Here is a 25,439-nt window from a genome sequence, read left to right as displayed (position 1 = left end):
TGTAAAATTTCTCTCAGTAATTCTTCTTCTATTTTGCTATTCGTAGATTGTACATGAGATTTTGCTGAAGAATAATAAAAGAAACTCTCATCTGCTGCATCGGTTTTCCCACATTGGGTTTTTCCGAGGACAAATGTCCAAAAATAACTGTGTTAATGTGTTATTATTGTGCTAGTATCTTCCTTACATTTATTTTCCACAGTAATTAATTTGTGAATACTGCAGTGTATGCATTTCGATATTTTCCGTAGACAACTACAAATAATTTGTTTCAGTAAATTAACAAATAAAAGAAATATTATCAGTTACTACAGTAGGATTTGGAATTTCCAGATTTTTACAATTATGATAGATGCTTGACAAATGGCTTATCAATCCGACTCTTCTTATGAGAATGTTTCAAGATTGAGATTCCATGTACTTCATGATGGGATTATGAATACGTCCCTAGTCAAGAGGGAGTGTTATAAATTGTAACTAGGTTTGGGCTTCATAATTACGCTTTTTTGTAAACATGACATTGTATATTTTGTATAAAGAAAGAAAAAGAAAGAAAAATAATTTTATTTTATTCAAAGCATGGGTTTCATGCTCAATTCTAGGTCAAAAGCATGTTATTCGTGCTTATAGGTCTTTCTAGGACACATAAAAAACTGTGTCATCTATTATAGTTCCCTTTGGACTCTTCGTAACAATGAAAAATATTCATTTTGAGTCAAGAAAAGCCAATTTATTCTCCAAGACCAAGCCAACCCAGTCAAGATGAAGTCGGCCTAAAGGAGGGCTATTCGACCCCTCAAGAAAGCTATAAATAGGAGCTTGACTCATTTGAAGCACCATCTCATCACAAGTTTGATCTGCAATAGCGAAGAATGAGAAAGATCAAGGAGGACGAAGAAAAGAAGAAGTGAAAGTATCTTGCAGATTATCTTTTTCTGTCCACACGTGTGAAGATGCAAAGTTGCAGGAGGCCGAAATTGTAGGGCCAAAATTCTGAAGTGAAGTTGTAGTGTCGAAGTTGAAGCTGCCTTGAAGAAGATCTTGCAGGTGGGTTGACTTTGTGCTTGGGAGGATTTTGGGCTTTGGTCTTTGGGTCTTGGAAGGCTCATCGTAAGAAGATTCTATAAGAAGAGAAGTTTCTTTCTTTTTGGGTTTTGCCCTAGTTTGGAGCCTATTTCTTGTGTACTTCGTCTCGTTGTGATCTTCATTGTTTTGTTAATTGCTTGATGAACAAGATATAATAAATAATAAAAGCCTAAAGGCCAACAAATATCACAAGTAATTATCATGATAAGGAAAATGATCTATAATCCACAAGTCTCTTGATTTTCCAACATCCTAGACAAATTCTCTTGACGACTAATGCAAAAATGCTACAGCACTTGAGTTGTTTCTTGAATATGCCAAGAAATTGATGGGCACTTCCAGCCAATACAAGTTTCAATTAAAAAAAATATTTCACTTTCAATGGGAGTCTCTGCTAATAGAATTGACCTCTGGAAAGAGCACTCAGCCTTTGCTAAGGAGATCGAACCCTTGGAAATTTCCAAGAAAATTTCGTGGAACCCTCCTGAAAAATTCGGTCTATCAGTCTTGAATTTCAAGGCTAGCAAATGTCATTGATTTGTGGGAAGGAATTCGACACTCTTCAAGATAAAGCTCAACCCCTATTTTCTGATCTAAACCCTGCTTAAGACAATGATAAATACATTTTATCTCCATCTTAGTGCATCAGATTTGAATGAATTTGGTGAAACAAGCTAAGCGAATAACCCCAATAGAACCAACTCGGTCTTTTAGGATAAATATAATTTTTCTTGCACAAGTCAACTTCTTATGGCCTTGCATCAGAATTCTTGGGAAATTATCTCAGCCTTCTAATGGAATATCAGTTTCAGTCCACGAACCTCCTTAGTAAAATAAGGCTCTTCAATATAGAAATGATTGACTATATAATGGATATTTAATAAAGGAAAATAAATTCAGCCCATTGTAATAAGAAGAATTTCAGCATTCTTTAATTTCTGGAGCATAATCCAACTTGACCATCTTGCTTGTAATTTGAAATAGATAGTCTTGTTCCTCCTTTCTTTCTGCTCAAACTTGGAGAAACTTGACCCCCTTGAAGATAAGGGTTTGTCTTCCTACAAATAACCAAGGTGCTAAATAATGTCTGCAAGAAAATCAATTAGATCTTCAAAGTAAACTCCTGGAAATAATCCAACTAGTGTGGCAAATTTGTCCACGAAAATCAGAGAAAAACTAGCTAGGGTGGCAATGGAGTCCACCGAAAATATTGTGAGGATTTTGTTTGAATCCCTCGGTCTAAAACTCACTTGAGCTTCTCTTCAATGGCAATGAGAAATGATAGGATAGAATGCTTGAAATGATTTCCTCCCTTTTTATATGGTTAGCCAGATTTTCTCTGTCCTTCTAGATGTCTCCCTATTTTAATCTATAATGGATTAAGTCACTTATTTCCTGAATGACCTTTTACCCCTTTTTATTTAATAATATTTTGCCACTTTTATTAATAATAATTCGTCTCTTTAATAAAAATAATAATAATAATAATAATATGGCAAAACTCCTCAACAAATTTTCCCTCTTGCTAGCCTAGTGGAGATGGTTAGGCAAGCAGGAATGTGTTAAAATTTGGCAGCTTAGGGCTGAATTTCTCCTAGAAGAAATCATATCTTTCAGTTATGTTTGAACCACCTTCAATAAAATTTCATTTCTAACAATTCTAATATGACTCTCCAAAAATAGTAAGTCACATCTCAATTTGGAAGTGATTTTCCAAAAATAGAAAGTCATGTCTAAATGATCAAGGATGATCTCGACATATGGAATCCACAATTAATATTTTTATCCATACTAGTATTATTATTACTATGATACTAGTATTTATAAAATAGTCTAAAGTCATTCATCTTTAATACATTAATTGAGAATCTCTTACTTGGAAAATTGAACCTCTCTCTTGGAATAAAATAGGTACCCCACACTTAAGAGAATGTAACTCTCCCTCACTAATTCAATGTATGGAAAAAATGTAACTCCTAATTAAATGCACTTGTAACTCGCTTATTCAATTCGTTTGTAACTCACCAAATATTCTCTCATGTCAAAGTGTAACTCTCTCTCTCCCTAATTCGAATTTTAACTCCTCAAGACAAGTGTACCTCTCTCTCTGTTATTGGGATGAGTTACACTTCTCCTCAAGTAACTCCTCTCTCATGGAATTCGATTCTCCTATTATTGGCTCAAAGCAAGTAGGTATGTGTACAATCCACAACAAAATGGCACGGCTAAGAGGAAGAATAGAACCATTATGGAATCAGTCAAAGCCATGCTGCATGATCAAAAGCTACCAAAGTTTTTGTGGGGAGAAGCTACGAATATTGTTGTTTATGTGCAAAATTGAACTCCTCATCAGGCCTTAGACAATAAGACTCCCGAATAAGTCTTCACTGGTAAAAGACTTGAAGTGAGTCATTTGAGAATCTTTCGCTGTCTTGTGTACTTCCATGTGCCAGAAGAGAAAAGGAACAAATTGGAAGCTTTAGGTAAGAAAGGTATGTTTGTTTGTTATTGTGATAATTCAAAAGCTTATAGAATTTATGTACCTGGTCAAAGAACTATAGGGTTTAGCAGAGACATAACATTTTATGAAGATGCAACTCTTAAAATAGCGATAGACTCTCCTCCTCCTCCCATTGTTGAAAGACAAACTGTTAATGAAAAAGAGCCTGCATCTAAGTCTCAACTAGAACCTGAGAATGAGCTTGCTGATAATACAATGTGTTCCATGGATCCTCTAGATTTTCCATCTCATGATCCTCTTACCAGAAAGAAACCATTATGGCTGCAAGATACCTTGCAAGATGCTAAATAACATGCTGCCCCAAGAGGAACGTTTAGATAAAGTAAGAATCCAAGTCGATTTTAATAGTATGTTGCTGCCATGAGCAACATCATTCAAGCAGAACCAGGCACCTTTGAAGAAGCTGCAAAAGAACAAGTTTGGAAAGATGCCATGATTGAAGAATACGAGTCCATCATCTAGAATGATGTTTTGGAAGTGGTTCCTAGACCTCAAGGTAAATCTGTTGTCACTTCCAAATGGTTGTTTAAGATTAAATATGGTGCAAATTGTAGTATTGAAAAATAGAAGGCTAGATTTGTAGCTAGAGGTTTCTCTCAGAAAGAGGGAATAGATTATGATGAGATTTTTGCACCTGTAGCTCGATATACTACTATACTACTATTCGATCTATTGTTGCCTTTTATATTATCTTTGTGAAATCAGTGCATGTGTTGAGTGGCTGCAAAAGCTATATGTTTCTGAGTTACCTAGGCCCTAAATTGATGGGTTTATTGCATCGAATATATCTCTTGTAATTTGTGAAGATCAACATGCTAGAATTTCCTCTCTCGAATGGACTCCTTTAACACATCTATGTTCATGGATGGAAGAAATTGAGTTTAATCTTGATTCAAAATGGAACATTTAAAAAGGAAAATCCAGTGTGTGTGTATATTTGCTTAATTGTTAGAGCAAATAATCGAGTTTGTGAGTAATGAGAAACATTCTGGGTTATCAAAATGATATATAGAGCTAAATTTTGCTGAAAATGGATGGGGTGCCAGAATTTCTGACAAAAGAAGTTCAAAGATTTATTAATGTCCTTGGGTGACCACAAAATTAGGTCATTTGGACTAAGAAAATACATCCGCTATAAATGCAAGATATGTGGGAGTGCAGATGCGACTCCATTTTGACTCCAAAGCTAATAACACTAAGATATGACTAAAGTAGTGCCAACATGAAATAGAAGTACAAATAGAGAATGTATAAAGTCAGATGAGATGACCAAAAATGAGAAATGTGAAGTATGTCTGTCGCTGGATTGTGCAACACCACAAAAGGGAGTGGGGGTTGAGGATGAATTCATTGGGATCAACTTCTCCAGAATCTGATGGTCGATAGCGAGGGGGTCGAGCAAGGCCATCTTTACTTGTCCGGGTCCCCCAGAACCATCATGGAATCCAACTGCGTGACCCTAGGAGAAGTAGATGAGTTGTTGCTACTAACATCTGAGGTCGAAGGGAAGAAGCTGCTAATAATTCTTTGTCTATTGTGTTGTGTCTGGGAGGAGGTTTGGTGGGCAAGAGGCGCCTGCACTGTCTCTGTCTTGAGCCATTCCCTTTGACTCTTTAAGGGTAGGTCGACTGAAGCATGGTATGTCATATGGTAGGTACGCTTGTTGATTATTGTGATAATTGAAAAGCTTATAGAATTTATGTACCTGGTTAAAGAACTATAAAGTTTAGTAGAGACGTAACATTTTATGAAGATGCAGCTCTTAGAAAAGCAATAGACTCTCCTCCTCTTGCCATTGCTAAAAGACAAGGTGTTAATGAAAAATAGCCTACATCTGAGTCTGAACTAGAACTTGAGAATGAGCTTGTTGATAATCCAATGTGTTTCATGGATCCTCCACTTCATGATCCTCCTACCAGAAAGAGACCATTATGGCTGCAAGATACCTTGGAAGATGCTGAATAACATGCTGCCCCAAGAGGAACGTTTAGATAAAGTAAGAATCCAAGTCGGTTTTAATGGTATGTTGCTGCCATGAGCAACATCATTTAGGCAGAACCATGCACCTTTGAAGAAGCTGCAAAATAACAAGTTTTGAAAGATGCCATGATTGAAGAACGCGAGTCCATCATCTAGAATGATGTCTTGGAAGTGGTTCCTAGACCTCAAGGTAAATCTGTTGTCACTTCCAAATGGATGTTTAAGATTAAATATGGTGCAAATCGTAGTATTGAAAAATAGAAGGCTAGATTTGTAGCTAGAGGTTTCTCTCAGAAAGAGGGAATAGATTATAATGAGATTTTTGCACTTGTATCTCCATATACTACTATTAGATTTGTTGTTGTCTTAGTTGCTAGCTAGGGATGGGGTGTTCACCAAATGGACGTGAAAATTGATTTCTTTTGTGGCTTCCTCAAGGAAGACGTATTTGTGGAACAACCACAAGGCTTTGAAGAGCATGATAGGGAAACTCACGTATCCAGACTGAAGAAAGCCTTATATGGGTTGAAGCAAGCTCCAAGAGCTTGGTATGTTTGCATTGATAGTTGCCTGATAAAGCTTGGTTTCATAAGAAGTGTAGACCCAAACCTCTACGTCAAGATAGTCCAAGGTATACCTTTGATTTTGGTATTATATGTTGATGAATTATTCTTGATAGGAGGAGAACCTTTTATCCTCCAGTGTAAGAGAGAGTTAGCTTCTGGATTTGAAATGAAAGACCTTGGTTTGATGCATTACTATCTAGGTCTAGAGGTTTGACAAAGACTTGGTGAATTTATCTTTATCAAGGAAAATATGTTGTTAAGCTTTAAAGATTTGCTATGATAGAATGGAAGTCCATGCATACTCCTATGGAAATGAACTTTAAGAAATTATGTGGCAAAGCTACAAGACCTAGTTCGGCAAATCCCATAGAGTATATATGATAGATAGTTCATTGGTGCGTTGATATTTTTGGTAAACACTAGGCCTGACATATGCTTTGCTGTAAACACTTCAAGTCAACATATGATTGATGCCTTTCATGCCCACTGGATTGGTGCAAAACATGTACTCAAATACTTGCATGGAACTATCAATCTAGGATTGAAATACATTGGTAAAAATGTAAGACTTCATGGATATATTGATGCTGATTGGGCTGGTAACTCTGCTGATAGAAAGAGCACTTTTGGGTGCTGCTTTAGCTTGGGATCTGCCATGATCTCTTGGATGAGCAAAAAGCAGAAGTTTGTTGCACTGAGTATAGCTGAAGCTGAGTACATTGTTGCTAGCATGGCTAGCTGTGAGGCAGTTTGGCTGAGAAATCTTTTTGGGGAACTATTTGAGCAAGTTCCAAACACAACAGTTATATATTGTGACAATAAGAGTGGGATTCGTCTTGCAGAAAATCCCGTGTTTCATGATAAGTCCAAGCATATTGAGATCAAGTATCACCATCTCCGGGATATGGTGTAGAGAGGAGTAGTGAGGCTCCATCACATCTCCACTTGTGATCAGATAGTTGACATTTTTACCAAGCCTTTACTGAAATGAAAGTTCTTGCTTTTTAGAGAGCAGCTTGGACTTATGGATGCGACCCTTTCAGGAAGCGCTCACAGCTGATTGAGAACAATGAGCTGCCTTTCTCCTTTGTCAGAGGTCACAAGATTAGGGAATGATGTTGGGAAGCTCCTGATGATTAGGGACCTCTTGTGTAGTGTGTGCCACAAGAGTAGGCCTCAGTATGCATCCGACCCACAGTCTGAGATGTGGGAAGAGCCACCTATCTGGCCAATAGGTGTAGTGAGACTTGTCTGTGTGACTTGTCTAGGATGTAGGTGTTCCACTACTTAGCGTTTAATGAAACTTGGTTGTGTTTGATTCTCGTCTGTGTGACTTGAGTCTTGTCCATGTGATGATCCTTTCCTTTCCAAATTTGTGTCAAGTGGATGATTCTTCTTTAGATTGTGACATCATTGTTACAAATGTTACAGAGCATAGTTAAATTGAGGTGAATGAAAGAGATCAGAGGAAGCAGATATCTTTGATGCAGAAAGAAATTCCTCCCTAGTTGAGAGGGAATGTTAAAATTTGGTAGCTCAAGGATCAAATTCTCTTTGAAGAAATCATATCTTTTAGTTATGTTTGAACCACCTTCAATAAAATTTCATTTCTGACAATCTAATATGACTTTCCAAAAATAGTAAGTCACATCTCAATTTGCAAGTGACTTTCGAAAAATAGAAAGTCATGTCTAAATGATCAAGGATGATCTTGACATAAGGAATCCACTTTAAAATCAAATCAATCATAATTATACAAGTCAAGAATTAATATTTTTATCCTTATTAGTATTATTATTATTATGATACTATTATTTATAAAATCGTATAAAGTCATTCACCTTTAATGGATTAATAAAAACGAATTCTCTCATAGAATAAGTAAATTAAATTGAGAATCTCTTACTTGGCAAATCAAACCTCTCTCTTGGAATAACATAATAACTCCACACTTAAGAGAATGTAACTCTCCTTCACTAATTCAATGTATGGCAAAAATGTAACTCCTCATTAAATGCACTTGTAACTTCTTCGTTCAATTCAATTTGTAACTCTCACCAAATATTCTCTCATGTCTAAGTGTGACTCTCTCTCTCCCTAATTCGAATTGTCACTCCTCAAGACAAGTGTACCTCTCTCTCTATTCTTGCGATTAATTACACTTCTTCTCAAGTAACTCCTCCCTCATGGAATTTGATTATCTTATTATTGGCTCAAGGCATGAATTCATTTTGTAACTCCTCTCTTTTCTCATCTATTTAAGCAAGAACAAGTGAGAGTTGAGAGTAGCATGTTCATTGTGAAGAAGGAGAGCAAGTGTTGAGTGTGTGCAAGAGAAGTGTGAGAACTAGTGAAGAGCAAGAGCAAGGAAAGAGTTGGAGCAAGTGTGAAGGACATGATCTGATCAAGAGAAGGAGAAGATCTTCAAGCAAAGAGCAAGTGCACTTCAGCTGCAAGTTGATCAGACATTGGTGACTTTATTCATTCTCATTCTCTCTCTCTCTGTACTCTACTGAACAATTGAAGAAATCTAATAGAATAAAAGTCATTTGGGTTTTCACCTGGTCATTGGAGCAAAATCTCAGTGTCTCATATTTGTGTTTGGCTGTTTTCGGATGATCCTTAAGTTTATGTTCTATCTATAATTGATGATCTGAATTGTTTTGAAGAAGAAATTTGCATTTTAAGTAATTGAAACAACCATAAAACATTCAGTTTTACGCAAAGTACATTCAACTTTCTGCAAAGTACATTCGGTGCCATTCAGTTTTTTGTGAAGTACATTCAATTTTCTCCAAAGAACACTAAGTTCCATTCAATTTTCTGCAAAGTAAATTTAACTTTTTGCAAAGTACATTCAGTTCCATTCAGTTTTCTGCAAAGTACATTCAATTTTCTGCATATAACTTTTAAGTTTTTGCAAAGAATTTTTAAATTTCTACATAGAACTTTCAGATTTTAGCAGAATTATATTTCTGGGCTTACAAAATCGGCGACATTACACTCGACCATCGAATGTGAATATTGAGACTCATATTACTAGATTCTTCCCATTGGCCTAAAATTTTAGGAGTGTCTTTGTTCTTTGTTGGTTGTATTCAAGATCCTTGTGGTGCCACTCAACTCATTCCTCTTAGCTTTGGACATTTCCTTGGCAACATCATCAAGCAATGTATCATTGATTTAGTTGGTGATACCTTTCACTTGTTTCTTGGAGGGGAGCATTCAGTCAGCCTAAGTAAATGACAACTGCTCTATTTTAGATTTAATGCTGGGAGATAAATGTTAACATGCTGAAGTCTTGTTCGGGTAAGTAGTGAGAAGTGAGAGGTAACTATTTTTCGAAATTCAATTAAGGTTTGTACTTGTTCCCTTCACCCTCTTGTGTTAGCAAAGCACAAATGCTCATAAGCACGAGTACAACAAAAACATAAGCATGTCATGAAGGCACTTCAACCCTTGTGGGGATGATAACCACAACCCTATTTTACTAATATGGTTAAGCATTGATTGACATCCTTTACTTTTATCTGTCCGGAGTAATCTTTTGCAATCTGAGAACTTATTAACACTGATTGTACTTCATAGTCCATTTGACCTACTCTTTTGGTCATTTGTGGACAGTAATAAAATTATCTTATTTCATCTTTGTACATATTGCATAGATGTTCAATGTGTGGGAGGTTCACTTTCTATCTTGTAACACTTGTGGCCTTTGAATTTTATCATTTGTATGGAGCATGAGCCTAATAAAGTGTGCCATGTTCATTTTTGAAACAAGTATATTATAGAATCTATACAAGCTTGCGTTTATAACTTTTGCTTTTGTTTTAAAATTTAATTCTAGAAGATTGGCTCTAAAGTTCATTGCATGTGCTAAAATGGCACCTGCTTGATATTTGTGTTTTCCATTATTTCACACCTATGCTAAGAAAATGTACCTCTTCAACTGGAACATGGTACGACCTCTAATTTGGGTTTGGACGTTGTTATATCTTATGCTAATTGATTCAGACAATTGTTTTTTGTCTATAAATTGTATGCCCTACCCTTTTGGTCATTTGTGGACAGTAACAAAATTATCTTATTTCATCTTTGTACATATGGTATAGATGTTCAATGTGTGGGAGGTTCACTTTCTGTCTGGTACCACTTGTGGCCTTTGAATTTTATCATTTGTATGGAGCATGAGCCTAATAAAGTGTGCCGTGTTCATTTTTAAAACAAGTCTATTCTAGAACCTATAGAAGCCTGCATTTATAACTTTTGTGTTTGTTTTAAATTTTAATCCTAGAGGATTGGCTCTAAAGTTCATTGCATGTGCTAAAACGGAACCTGCTTGATATTTGTGTTTTCCATTATTTCACACCTATTCTAAGAAAATGTACCTCTTCAACTGGACGACGGTCCGACCTCTAAATTGGGTTTGGACATTGTTATATCTTATGCTAATTCATTTATACATTTGGTTCTTTCTATGAATTGTATGCCCTTGCAATCTATTGATTATTTTTAATTTCTACATATTCATAAAACTTGATAACTTTCTTAAGATGTTTTCTTTGTGGCAACATCTAATAATGGCTTTAAATATTTCAAGGGTCTTTTATAATTGTGTAATCTGCACATAATAAAATGATATGTAATCTCGCAGGTGAATATCACGGCAATAATCCAGAGATGTCAAAATTGTTACATAAAGCTGTTCGTGAGAAAAATGAAAACGCATTTTCAGTCTACCAACAACACCTTGCTAACCGGCCAGTAAATGTAAGCTGCTTATGGGGGCATTTTTCACTTGTAGCTACCCGTATATGAAAATATGTATCTAATATCTAATAGTATGTGCTGTATTTGGACTCTGGAGAGAATTGTTTCCTTAAACAAGACTATTCTATCCATATTTCAGAACTTTTACAGTGATTGATTATACTGCCTGAATGTTTCATTTCTGCAGGTCCTTCGTGACCTCCTAGAATTTGCAAGTGATCGGCCTTCTATTCCTGTTGGGAAGGTCGAACCAGCTTCAGAAATTGTGAAGCGCTTTTGCACTGGGGGCATGTCACTTGGTGCTATTTCAAGGGAAACACATGAATCGATTGCCGTGGCAATGAACAGAATAGGAGGAAAATCAAATTCAGGGGAAGGGGGCGAGGTTAGTTGATATTTTTCCTCTTTTAACATTTTTTTCGCAAATCTTGTAATGCGTTAGAATATGAATCTCAGTGTTCAGCTACAGCTTTTAATACCCTTTTTTTGAGAAATATATCTCATAAAATCTCTTTGGTTAAGTTTTTATACCATGGGGTGTGTATCTATGATGTCAAAGTCACCAAGGACTTGCATCTGGCCTCATCTGCTCCCACTCAGGTGGTTTTGAACCCACATCTGTGTTGAATTTGCAACTATGGTTGGTCTTCATAATGTATATTTGGTCCCTTGATGTATTTGTGTTTATCATATTTGGTCCCTTGATGTATTTGTGTTTATCATTGTAAAGCATATTTATAAATGTTGGAGCCAAAAGAAAATTTATTTCGAATCAAAGTCCCATTGCGACCTTTTAAAGATGAAAATTTGAATATTTAAAATGTAATTTTTTGCTCCAAAAGTTGTCAAGTCGGCCTCCTTCCAAGTCAAGTCGGCCCTGGCGAAAGACACCCATTCGACCTAAACAGATCACTATATAAAGGCAGTTCGACCTCCTCCACTTGGGATTGGATTTCACTCACAGAAGATAGTTTCTGGGTAGCCAGCGAAGGATAAGGATGGAATAGGAAGAACAGAAGGACGAAATCTCGCTCCTCTCTCTCTCTCTCTCTTGCAACTCGCACGTGTGGATTGGTTTCTTTCTTTGTGGTTCACGTTTTTCTGGGCATTTTGTTGCAAAGAGCCGAAATTTTCTGGGTAACTGGGCAGTTGCTGCAGGGCTGAAATTTCTAGGGTGACTGGATATTGCAGGAGGGCTAAAATTCTGGGTCAGACAGGAAGAGTGAATTGCTGGATATAATTGGGTGACTTGACTTGGAGGGAAGACCAGGTTTGACCATAGGTCTCGGTGTGTCTCTCATTGAACAAGAAGAATTTCTCTATTGAAAAGGGTTGCTGGGTTTTCCCAGGGTAAATCTTGTTTCCTTTTTGTTATTGTGATCTTTACTGTTCTACTGTTCTTTATGGTTGAATTTCTGAAGTATAATTGCTGAATGATATATTGGAATAAGTTAAAAAAAAGATCTATATCAAAAGTAATAATCAGAATTTCCAAAATATTGTGCTAATCTCATTTGCACTAAGAAAATCAACACTGCATTAATACAAGCCCAATCACCTCATTGCTTGCCACAAGACTGTGCTCCCATGATAGCCATTTTTAGGACATTCATATAGAATTTTCTAATAATTTATACTTTACATGCTTATGGTTAGTAAATTAAAATGAGTATATTCTAATATTAATGTTGGGAGTCATATCTGTGAAGGATCCTGTGCGTTGGAGACCTCTATCAGATGTAGTTGATGGATATTCATCAACATTTCCACACCTTAAAGGTCTTCGAAATGGTGACACTGCCACTAGTGCAATTAAACAGGTTGGTGATCTTTCAGGAGATTATGTGTTTCTTTTCATCTGTAATATTCTTTCTTGGTGCCACCTCTTATAGATATCAATCAGTTTTCTAATTATTGAATGTTAAGTATTAGTTATTATTAAGAAAAAAAGAAGATAGACAAACATATCATTAGAATTCATCTTACATAGCTTATCATTTCTGTACTATCAAACAAGAGATCTGTTTTATCTAATTAGTTTTTCTGATATGTGGGTTGTAATGACAATAAACACATATTGAAATCACACAAATCATTTGTCCTGACTTTATTCCTTTTCAACACATAAGCATAAAGTGAGCCTCAGATACATGCAAGTAAATATTTAATTATTACGGGACTTGAAACTAAGTTTGATCTTGGCTTCTGGTTATCAGGTTGCTTCAGGTCGGTTTGGTGTTACTCCAACATTTCTAGTTAATGCAGATCAGTTGGAGATCAAGATTGCACAAGGAGCAAAGCCAGGCGAAGGAGGGCAATTGCCTGGAAAGAAAGTCAGCACTTACATAGCAAGATTGCGTAACTCTAAACCTGGTGTACCTCTGATATCACCTCCTCCACATCATGATATCTACTCTATCGAGGACCTTGCGCAATTGATTTTTGACCTTCACCAGGTATATTTGTGGTTTTGACTCTTGAGATGTATGTTATCATCACTTCAGGTTGTCAATGCAATTAAGTATTTACTCAATATATATATATATATGTGTGTGTGTGTGTGTGTGTTTCCTTCTGTTAATTAGTCTTTAAATATGGTTTTTTTGAAGTGTGTAAGATCATGAATGTCATTGATGTGTCTACTTGTTTATTCCTTTTTTGTATAGCTGTTGATGACTTGGTATTTGGTTGTTAGGTCAATCCAATGGCAAAGGTTTCTGTCAAGCTTGTAGCAGAGGCTGGAATTGGAACTGTTGCCTCTGGAGTTGCGAAAGGCAATGCTGATATAATACAGGTGATATTACAATTTATTCTTGGTTTGATTTTATCATTAATAGTTACTCGTTATTTTATAACAACTGAAGAGTTTAATCAGATGCCCAGAAGAATTACAAGATCCTCAGCTATATTTGTAAGGGTGAGATCTCTGAAGAATAGAGATTGCGTGAGTAGAATCCCTCTGAAATTCAAATTTCCAATCTTTTCACAGGGCTTACTATTCCTGACAACAGTTTCATGGCACAATTACCCAACTTCTATGTGCATGAAACCAAAGAGAAAAGCGGGAGCTTACTACCATTGAGACATAACGTAGTGGCACAACATCATCTGTTCTTCTGTCTATTGATCATTCACATTGGATTCTTTTTAAATAGAGGATTTTCCATCTTTGTTCCTTGATTCAGAATCAATACTGGTTTTTCATGTCTAATCATATGCTGAAGGATACTTTTCTTCTCTTTTCTCCTAGTTCTTTGCAGATCCAGGAGATAGCTTTCATTGCCTACCTGCTTTTTCTTTTGCACCAGCCTCATATGCCTGAGATACCATGCCCATTGCTTTATTCCTTGTTGATTCATATCCTTCATATAGTCAGTCTTCCTGTATCCTTATTTTCAGATCTGGAATCTGTATTATTACCTAAATCTAGCCATTCATTGGATAAAGCATTGAGTGCTTTAGCAGAGAAAATTAATCCTGCTTCTGTTGATTTTCCCAACTATTCAATCTTCTCTCCAGAATCTCTATCCTTCAAAGGGACTGTTGGCCTATTTCCCTGGTGGATTGAGGGTTTTGTAATGTACCTGATTCCAGTGTTCCATGGGGACGCGTCCCCTCATCTGGGAATCACGATTCCTCGCTCCCTTGCACTCCAGGGATGTGGGGTCGTCTGGGGTCATTTCCCAACACTCCCAAAAGCAGGATACACATGGAAACTCCAAAGGGGGTCGTTTCCTCCCAAAAAAAGGAAACGTTTCCTTCATTTCCCAAAAAATCAAGGTCAAATAATTTTAATAAAGTCAAATTTTAATAATTTTAATGGCTTCTCATACAAGTTTACAACTGCTTTCCTGACTGAACATGCTTGTAATCATCCTTCCCTTTACAATTGTCATTTCCTTTACAAGAATATTCAGAATTTTTATCAGAGATTTCAAGGTAAGGAGAAGGTGGTGGTGTAGCACTGTAGACATATGCATTAATACTTGATTCCACAGTTGGAATTTTTCTAGATGCAGGAATATATGGACTTCTGAAAACAGATGAACTAAGTTCACTCCTAGGAGCCTCAACCAGTGTTCCACGGGGATGCGTCCCCCAGGGTCGGGTGCGCGCACCCCTCGCACCCCACGCACCAGGGACGGGGAGTCTCTTGGGGGTGCGTTTCCCCACGCACCCTTTTTGGGGAGTCTTGGGGAGACGCAAGGGGGTGCGTTTCCCCAATGTGGGAGTCTAGACTCCCCAAGACTCCCCAAAAAGGGTGCTTCTGGGCGTCCCCCTTCAGTGTGGGAGTCTAGACTCCCCAAAAAGGGTGCGCCTGGGCGTCCCCCTTTAAATTTGTCTAATAAGACTTAAAAATTAAAAATTAAAAATCAAAAATTCAAAAATCAATTTTTTTTTAAACTAAAATTAAAACTAAATAACTAAAGCTTAAAAGTCTAAAAAAAAAATTAAAATTAAAACTAAACAACTAAAACTTAAAAGCCTAAACCTTAAAGTTAAAGCTCATTTCATTTCAACCCAAAGTCATTTCCATTTCACTCTTAACTATTTTTGAGTTTGAACTTTGAAACTTTGAGTTATATAGATTTAGTGTTCAAACTTTGAAAATATAATAGTATGTTTTACTTTCAATTTAGATTCTAGAATGATGAATGATGAATTTAGTTTTTAAATCAATGTAGATTGTAGAATGATGAACCATTGAATGATGAATGATATCGATCAATGTATTTGAATATTTTATTATTGATTTTTATTTTTGTTTTTCGAATCTCATGGTATGTATGAATAATAATTAATTCAATAATGAGACTTGTCACTTGAGTATGTCATATGAATGATGTATGTATCAAAATTAATGATGAGGATGGATCAATGATTCAAATTTCAATTGTCTATTTTATATTTTTATGCTTTCATTATTGAACAGTGAACAATGAATATGAACTTGAATTATATATATATATATATATATATATATATATATATATATATATATATATATATATATATATATATATATACCTCGACGACTCCCCGCACCCCCAAAATTTCCCTAAAATTTGAGGGTACTCTCAAACGTCCCCCCTATGCGTCTCCCCGCACCCGTGTCTCCCCGCATCGGAGTCTTGGTGGAACATTGGCCTCAACTGGCGTATACTCTGGAGCAAACATCAACATAGCTTCAGCTTTTGGAAGCGAGTCAACTTCTCCACTTGAAGGACCCGAAGACTGACTGCCTGCTTGTGATGATCTGGAATCTTTCTGTGCCTCTTTGTGGCCAGCAACATCTTCCTTGACTGATACTGGTTGCTCACTAAAATCGCCCAAAGATGAAAAATCCACAACAGGAAAAAACATTTGATCTGATCCATCAAGCCCTCTGGCATCTGGACTACTCAGCCCATCTCCGCATTCACCAAGAGGAAATAAAAAAGCCTGAGACAAACATGGCTTATTTCCTTCTTATATCTCAGACAATATCACAATAGTATTTTTATTTTACTATTTTTGTCAGGTCCCTTGTGTTAAAGACCCGACGTCCCCGCATGTTTCCTATAAGTTGGTGGGGAGCTTCTGCATAGGCCACTCCTACGTATCCCCACTCCTCCGTCCCCACGTCCCGGAAACTTGGTGGAACATTGCCTGATTCCCAATTTTCTGGAAGGGGCATATATCGAAACTAAAGGATTTCTTACAACAGGTCAACTTGAAATCATATTTACTACCCTTTTTTTATGGCTTCCATCTTAATTATTTAATGTTAATATGAACTATGTTAAGATAAGTTTGTCTGACATAGGGACATGGGACACACAAAAATGAGTGTCTGACATGACGACCACATAAACAGGGCATGGAGGACATGGTTTATATATATATATATATATATATATAGATATATATTGTTGGAAATGTGGCCTCCCTGCATACTATTTGCATATCCATATTGAAATGTTGAAATGCATTTTAGTTTGTATAAAACATGTTTCACATTTGGGAAACATGTTTCAACATCTATACAATGCATTTGTAAATGATATTTGTTGAATTTTCCCTTGATTCAATTGTTGGGAAGAAAACATCCTGGAGAGATCTATGGTGGGACCTTTCTTACAAAGTGAGTTGCACTCCCTCAATGGTCAACAAAATACATGAGGTGATCTAGTTCTATCCTCTCTGCTTGTCATTCAATCTCTAGGAAAAGGTTTGTTATAATCACAATCTTGTGGGTACAAGAAAATTCTATCTTAACTGACTCAATCCAAAAGATAAAGTTGTTACGCGTCTTCTATAAGTTTAATAGGATTTTCAATTCAAATCATGTGCGAGGATTTAGTAAATTTCATATATTGCCTGAGAGGATTTTCCTTAACAAAGAAGATTTCAAAAAATAGGGGAACAGGTAAAATGGCCATACAGAGATTCAAATCACTTCCAGTGTTGAGAAACCAAGTGCAATGTAGTCTAACACTTAATTCCTCTTCTTGATTATTACTTGTGAGAATTAGATTGTTTATTGTTTATTATTTCTTATATCTTCTTCATCAAGCAATTACACATTAGTTCAATCTTTCAAGGAAATTGAGATCACAATGCACAAGAGACAAGACACAATTTTACCCTGGGAAAACCCACAATGGAAAAAACCTAGCAATCCTTTCCTTATAGAGTTAGATCAAAATGAGAGATATCCAAGTCAAGAACCAATACTAAACTGCCACCAAGGTACCAAATCAAACCCTTCTCCAAGTCACCTCCAAAAGTCAAAGTCAATGATGGTCAAACTTGCTTCAAATCTCGTTAGACTCAAAATTTCAGACCTGCAACTAGGGCTGAATTTTGGCCTGCAACTGACCTCAGAATTTTGGCCTCTTTCACAGAAAAACAGGCCTCCCACACGTGTGAACTATAGCAAATCAAGGATTTGGTCAACGAGGGAATATTCTTCTTTGTTTTGACTCGCCTTCTCTCTCCTTTGACTTGGCTTCTTCTTCCTTCACTTGGCTGCAGAAGATACTTGTTTTTGTGATGAGTGAATGAGCTCCTAGTAGGTTGAATAGGTCTCCAATAGATAGTTATCCAAGAGGGTTGACGTTACAAATAAAATATATATAAATAATATAAATATAAATAAAGAGGATAATTGTAATAATGATTAGTTAATTAGTAATTAGTACCGAAGAGACATGTCTAAATGGGACATGGCATTCCATGAAGAGGCACTGCCTAGTATATAAGCAGACCCCTCACTTTCATTTGTAACATCATTCTTATTCATACTTTCTAATATATATTATATATTCTTGTATCTCAGTGGAGATCTTTATATTCCAAGTCTTCTATATTATTGAACGTGAAGAATGAACTTTGTTCGCTTCATTTGGTATCAGAGTTGTTCGATCCTCTGGCCGCTCAGCCGCTGCACAGAGCCAGTTTGATTTGGCTTTTGCCCATCAAACATTAATCAAGTTCGTTGCCAAGCGATTGAGGCTTTTAGCCACACAACTAATTGGAGGTTCTCCATTTCGCTGTTAGGGCTTTGGCCATAAATAAAATTAAAAAAAAAAAGAAAGAAAAAGAAGGAAAGAAAAGAGAAAAAGAGAGTTAATTTTTTTCATAAAAAAAGTAAAAAAATTATAGAAAAAAAAGATATATATATATATATATATATAATGAAATAATCAAATAAAAAAAGAGATTTAAAAAATAATATAGGAAAACAAATATTAAATAAAAAAATAAACAATAACAAAAAAGGTTTATAACAGAACAAAGTATATAAATTCTTTTTTACATAAAAATATAATTAAAAAAAGGAAGGGCAAAACAAAAAAATAGCAGTTGGCTGAAACCTCCACCTCGACTGCTAGACGAAACCACAACTGCTATCCCCATTCCGCTGAGTTCAACCAAAACCATCATAAATTGTGATTCTGGAATTATTGCCGTGAAACTGCAAATTACAACAACCATATACTATATGTGGTTCAATGTTTCCTGCACTTGCTACTTTCTAAGAGAAGAGAGAAGATGTGATGGTAGAGTAGAAAATTGTTTCCTCATGTGATTTTCTGGATATATCTATAAGATCTCGTGCAATCACAACATTCTTCAATCCGTACAATCATCAACTGCCAAATTTGTCGCTGTATTGTACGGTAAACCGCTGTTTCAACAGTCTTCTATCCACAGGAATGGGTGCATACGAATAGGTGTGTTCTTTTGAAGAGAATCTTTTATTATATTCCCAATTCATATTTAATTAAAGGCATAGCATAAAAACCATAAAGTTTTTGTTATAACAATTAGAATATCGCAATATCCCAAATATTATAAAGGGAAAATAATACTAAGTGGTAAATTAAAAAGGTTAAGAGTATATGTATTATTTATAAAAGTTAAAGGGAGAACCATATTATCATATTATTATATCACCCAAGGGGAAAAGGGAAAAAGAGTAATTACAAAGTTATTATTATATCCCCAGGTAATTACAAGTTGATTATTTAGTTAGTGAACTTTTAGTTGCTAAGGTGATATATTATAAAAAAAATAGAGAAAAAAAAGGTATTATTAAAAAAAGAAAAAAAAAAGAGGGATATATAGGAAATAGGATTATTGAACGAAGAAGTTTTGAAAGGGAAAAGAAAGTTGAAGTAAGAAGAGCGAAGGGAAATTCCAAGTCAAAAAACATAAAAGGAGAATTAGTAAAGGATTCAATACTAGTTGACGGAATAAAGTTTTGAAGGTTTATTAAGGAGAAAATAATATTTTATTATAAAGGAGGGGTTACTTTTAAAAACCTAAGTTCATCTCAAATAAGCAAAATGGAGCCTAATATGGAAATAAAGGTTGGAAGATTTCCAAAAACTAAATATAACTATGTTTCAATGCTATTTAGAATAAAAGGGTGTATTGCGGAAAAAGATGTTACTATCGCTATCTCTCTTTAGCCGAAAATAAAAATTATATAAAACTTAAAATCGCAAACCAATTAGTGATTCCCGAGTCAAATATAATAGAAAAATATGACTTTTTTAACTACAAAATATATGACATAACCAATTTACAATTAAATGTTGGAGTATACATTCGTATCACAAATCTTAGTTCAAACACTATGGAGCGATCAATGTGACATTATTTTAGGTTCACCCTGCATTTGGACCCTTGATTCCTTCATCCTGAATACGAAAAATAAGTCTTTGACATTTTCTTACAAAAAGAAAAAAATAACACTACAGGATGTCACTGTGAAGCCAAATTCAGTAACACTAGAAAACATCCAAGATATTTCAAAAGTAATTTTTCAAGAACGTAAAAAAGTTTTACAAAATATGAAAAATGAAATTGACAAAATCACTGCAGATAGAAATGAAGAAGTCTTGCGTCTTAAGTATCATAGCGAAAAATTACTAACACAAATTAAAAAGCTTAAGAAAGACAAGAAGTCGTTAAAAGACAAGTTAGAACACTGTATTCAAGAGGAAGTATCGAAGTCGTCAGTCATAACATCCCCAGTTGAAGATAAATAAACAAATATCAAACCAATCAATAACAGAACTCAAGAAGAGGATCAGTCAGTTGAAGAAAAAACACACTCACATGTTACAATCCAGATGATGAAGATTCCAAACGAAGATTGTGTAGCTAACTCAACAAACGTAGTACTAGAAGGAAATCAAAAATTTCCATGAACCTAATAAGGGAAAGTCAAACCAAAAAAGTTCCCTATCAACATTCGAATCATGAGAGTAGACAACTCAACTAAGCTACGTATAGGGACCATTCAGAGTAAAAAAAACAAACTGATGGTCCAAAGAATATTGATGTAACCTCAATCCAGTTCTATGATGACAATTCGTTACAAAATTCCAGTGATCGGAATATTCCACAGAAGATTAATCTAGGATGGTTTGATCCCTTCTCAATGCGACAATTTTGTTTGTCACTTAGAAGATCATATCAACTTGTATGATTGAAAATGACAGTGCCAAGACGAGAAGACATTTGAAACCAAAAGAGAGATCAAGCCTTTTGCATCAACAAGCTTTGATGACAACTTTTTTGAGGAGGAAGGCAATGTTACGAATAAAATATATATAAATAATATAAATATAAATAAAGAGGATAATTGTAATAATGATTAGTTAATTAATAATTACTACTGAAGAGACATGTCTAAATGGGACATGACATTCCATGAAGAGGCACTGCTAGTATATAAGCAGACCCCTCACTCTTATTTGTAACATCATTCTTATTCATACTTTCTAATATATATTCTTGTATCTCAATGGAGATCTTTATATTCCAAGTCTTCTGGAGTATTTAATGTGAAGATTCAGAACGAACATTGTTCGCTTCAGTTGAATAGGTGCCACTTGGAGGGCTAGGCTGACTTGTCCAAGGAGGGCCAAATTGGTCATCTTGTGGACTTATAGAGTCAAAAATAAAATTCAATCTCTTTCTTTTAAATGTCCAAATGGGACATGACACATAATTTTTCTTTTGACTAAAAATAAATTCTTTTGACTCTAGCATGAAGAACATGCTTGACAAATTATAATAAATACATCAATGATAAATATACATTATGAGGACCAAACCTAGTTACAATTTCATTATCCAGTTTGTTTGGACATTCTTGTATAACAAAGAAAGTGTGCTCTGCAGACTCTAAACATCACCACAAAGAGGGCAGGGAGGTGTAGGCACCTCTAAATGAGACATAGATGATGATGTAATTGTAAGCCATGATGGGTTAATACCAGGGAAAGCAGGCTTTCTTGGTTTTGATAGGGGCCTTGAAAATTATCCAAAGTGTGGATCACATTTTTAGCTAGGTTTGTTCAGCAGCCCTGTGCAACTATTATTGTTGTTACATTAAATGCATCATGAAGATGTCTGACATGCTTGCCTAGTTGTTTTGAATACTCATTGACTGGTTATTAATTGGCATAAGTATGTTTTCTATGCTTCCTTTTCTCAGTTCAGATTTACAAAGGTCTGTTGTCAAATTTGAGACTTTGAGTTCTTGAAATGTGCAAATAATTAATCTGCAGATATCAGGACATGATGGGGGCACTGGAGCAAGTCCAATAAGTTCTATCAAACATGCAGGTGGTCCTTGGGAGCTTGGTCTTACAGAGACACATCAGGTAAGTTCTATTTTGGTTGGAGTATTGGCCAAATACTAGCAACCTTCAACTCTAATTCACATTTTTCAAATTTGGTTAGGCCAGACTTGGTAGTCACATTTAGTTGATATGATTATTTTGAGGGTATTTGACAGACACTTATTGAGAATGGGCTGCGCGAAAGGGTTGTTCTAAGGGTTGATGGTGGTTTCAAGAGTGGAGTTGATGTCATGTTGGCAGCAGCAATGGGTGCAGATGAGTATGGATTTGGTTCAGTAGCCATGATAGCTACTGGTTGTATTATGGCTAGGATCTGCCACACGAACAATTGTCCTGTTGGTGTTGCTAGCCAGGTACATTGATAATCGAATGCCTACACTTTATTGTCAAAACAGGTATTTGACAAGCCAGCCTGATGCATATGTAAAATACTGTGGCTGTGTACAGAGAGAGGAATTGCGGGCACGGTTTCCTGGTGTACCTGGAGATTTGGTCAACTTTTTCTTGTATGTTGCAGAAGAGGTGCTTCTTCATCTCATACGCTAAAATGATTCTGGTTGCTACATGAAAGTGGCAGCTGTTTAGACTTTCATAAATTCCCTCTATTTGATGTAATTGTGTTGGCTCTTAAACTTGGATTTTTATTGTGTTCATTTGTTTCATGACCATAAATTATTTCTTGAGATGTTTGGGATACAAAAAGTTCCATATAAAGTTTGGAATAATAGACTGTTGTATCTACGAATATGTGATATAGATGAGGCAGACTCTGCTTATTTATTTATTGAAAGTTTTAAGCTTGCATGTTTCTCGGAAATTTGCATTTTAAGAATTTCAGGAAGTCACTGAAGTAGTTTGCTTTTTGGGATAATCTTCTTGTATGCCTGTGTTTATACCATTTGATGTTCTGCTTCTCTTGCAGTCTTTTTACATTTCATTTCATCTTATTTTAGGGGGGGCCTTCTGTACTCAAATGTTTTGGTATGGCTATTATTGCTGGTTACATACTCTAATCCCTTTGACCTACTTTGGTCTCTAGTGGACATTCATAAAAATTTCAGTTTCAATTTCTGTGGAATGCCCCTACTGAAATATTACAACACCAACAGTCTCTCTCCTGTCTTCAGTAATTATCATTATTCCCAATGGTTTAAGCAATATCTGAAAACTGTTATTGTCACCAGGTTAGAGGTATTCTTGCACAGCTGGGTTATGCGAAGTTGGATGATATTATTGGAAGAACAGATTTGCTAAGACCAAGGCACATATCTCTCATGAAGACTCAGCAACTGGATCTCAGTTATCTGCTTTCTGTATGTGAAAATACACAACCAAAGATTTGTTAAGAACAATATATTTTCAGAAATATTCATTGTATGAATAAATGTCTTTTTCTTGGCTCTTCGAACTAGTATTTCAATTTTGTTTTCCAGAGTGTTGGACGACCAAAATGGAGCAGCACAAAGATACGACAACAAAATGTTCATACAAATGGGCCTGTTCTAGATGACATTTTGCTGGCAGATCCTCAGGTGACTACAATTTCTACGATCATTTGTTGTCCTAGATGGCCATTACAAACAGCATTGCTTTCACTTCTAATAAATAAAAAATATTGCATGTCCCAGGTTGATACTTGCTTTTATATTATCTTTATGAAATTAGTGCATGTGTTCAGTGGCTGCAAAAGCTATCTGTTTCTGAGTTACCTAGGCCCTAAAATGATGGGTTTACTGCAACAAATATATCTCTTGTAATTTGTGAAGATCAACATGCGAGAATTTCCTCTCTCGAATGGACTCCTTTAACACGTCTATGTTCATGGATGGAAGAAATTGAGTTTAATCTTGATTCAAAATGGAACATTTAAAAAGGAAAATCTAGTGTGTGTATATTTGTTTAATTGTTAGAGCAAATAGGCGAGTTTGTGAGTAATGAGAAACATTCTGGTTGTTATCAATGTTGATTTTTGTGTAGCTTGGGAGGTACTCCAAGCCCTGGTGTTTGAGGGTTGGAGGTCAAAGTGCCACAAATGGACTTGTGTAATATTCCAAACTTAAATAAATAGTGATATGCAAAACAAATGCTCATAAAAACTCTGGAATTAAGAACCAACTAAGCCATTATATTAATCAATGGAGCAAGTACAATAGTATGGAGGAATGCATCTAGGCTTGCCTAAATGGCAAGCCTAACAGAACCTAGGTGATAACACAATGATCTCAAATGTTGGAAATCACTGCTCCTCTAATGCTCTACGCTGCCCAGAAAACTTCACGACTCCCTGGAAAGGGACTGCAAGAAAATCCTCGTCCAGTGCTCAGAAAATGATGAAACTTCAGCCACAAACTGCTTGGCTAAAACCCAAAAAAACCCAGAAATGGTTTGGCCCGATTTGGGCTTCCCAAAATCGACCCCCAAAGGCACTATTCAATCCCCAACAATTCTACACTCTATGCTGCAAAGATGCAGCTTAAAACCCTACCTTCGGTACTTAGAAAATTATGAAACTTTACATTTGGGATCCTTGTCAAAAACCCAGAAAAACCCAGAAAGGATTTTGGCTGGTTTACACTTCTGAAATTCGACCCCCTTGGAGCCCAACCTTAGCTGCAATTGCAAAACTCGGCCAGCTGGAAACTGCCTGTAAATCCTCCCGGAAATGCCCCCAAAGTATTGGGCTGACCCTTGCTATCCAATCCCTGACTTCTCGGGTGAAATCTTGCCCTAAGACACCTGCTCCTAAGCTCCACGAAAAACTGTTGAGTGGCCTCTATACTGTCCCCTAGTCCAGCAATTCGAACTGCTAGAATGCTGCCTTTGCTCGCTGTAAAAATCAACAAGAATATTGGTCTATTGTTGCTATCTCACCTCTCTAACTCTCCGACAAACAATTTGATCTTTGTTGGCCTCTATCTTTCTCTGCGGATTCTTTGGTTGCCCAGAAATATGCACTCCCTGCTCTGCGCTAGTTGGTGGTGCTATGTCACTGCCCCGGGACTTTTGAAATCCTTGTAGAACTGCCTCTCTAGGGTGGGCACGGATGGTCCCCCGAAGTAGAGGTTGAATCTCCCGCTTGAGAGATTCGTGGCTAAACTGTCGGTTGACTCAGCTAAACAGCAGAGTGAATAGTCAAGTGATTTTGTTTGCAAGATGTATGAATGAATCCCAAAATGAGAGCTGCTCCCTCCTTATAACTCCTTGGGCCTCCCTTGCCTCATTTGGGCCCCTCCATCTACCTATTCGACTTTCTCTCCAAGCTATTTGAATGGGCCAATTCGAATTCCAATGTGGGTGGCCCCCACATTCCATTAGCGACCAAATTAAGTCGAATTGCCTCCCAAGTCCCTATGTCAAAAATGATGGGTT

The 25,439-nt window shown here is 36.1% G+C and overlaps 1 protein-coding gene across 1 annotated transcript in view; it reads left to right on the top strand.

Moving 5' to 3' along the window:
- Positions 1-25,439, top strand: part of LOC149228360 (ferredoxin-dependent glutamate synthase, chloroplastic-like) — a 367,732-nt gene that overhangs the window by 248,311 nt on the left and 93,982 nt on the right. Inside the window, exons 12-21 of the mRNA XM_089378162.1 lie at positions 10,808-10,923; positions 11,111-11,308; positions 12,633-12,743; positions 13,140-13,379; positions 13,619-13,717; positions 21,996-22,091; positions 22,226-22,423; positions 22,518-22,592; positions 23,255-23,383; positions 23,504-23,602. Coding sequence (XP_089234288.1) covers positions 10,808-10,923; positions 11,111-11,308; positions 12,633-12,743; positions 13,140-13,379; positions 13,619-13,717; positions 21,996-22,091; positions 22,226-22,423; positions 22,518-22,592; positions 23,255-23,383; positions 23,504-23,602 — 1,361 coding nt within the window. The remainder of the gene's footprint in view (positions 1-10,807; positions 10,924-11,110; positions 11,309-12,632; positions 12,744-13,139; positions 13,380-13,618; positions 13,718-21,995; positions 22,092-22,225; positions 22,424-22,517; positions 22,593-23,254; positions 23,384-23,503; positions 23,603-25,439) is intronic.

The sequence above is a fragment of the Pinus tabuliformis genome, chromosome J (assembly GCF_031772625.1).
Source record: "Pinus tabuliformis cultivar Carrire ecotype Pingquan chromosome J, CPIR1, whole genome shotgun sequence".
Lineage (NCBI taxonomy): Eukaryota > Viridiplantae > Streptophyta > Pinopsida > Pinales > Pinaceae > Pinus > Pinus tabuliformis.
The sequence above is the reverse complement of the archived record's forward strand: the minus strand, read 5'-3'. Positions and strand labels throughout refer to the sequence as shown.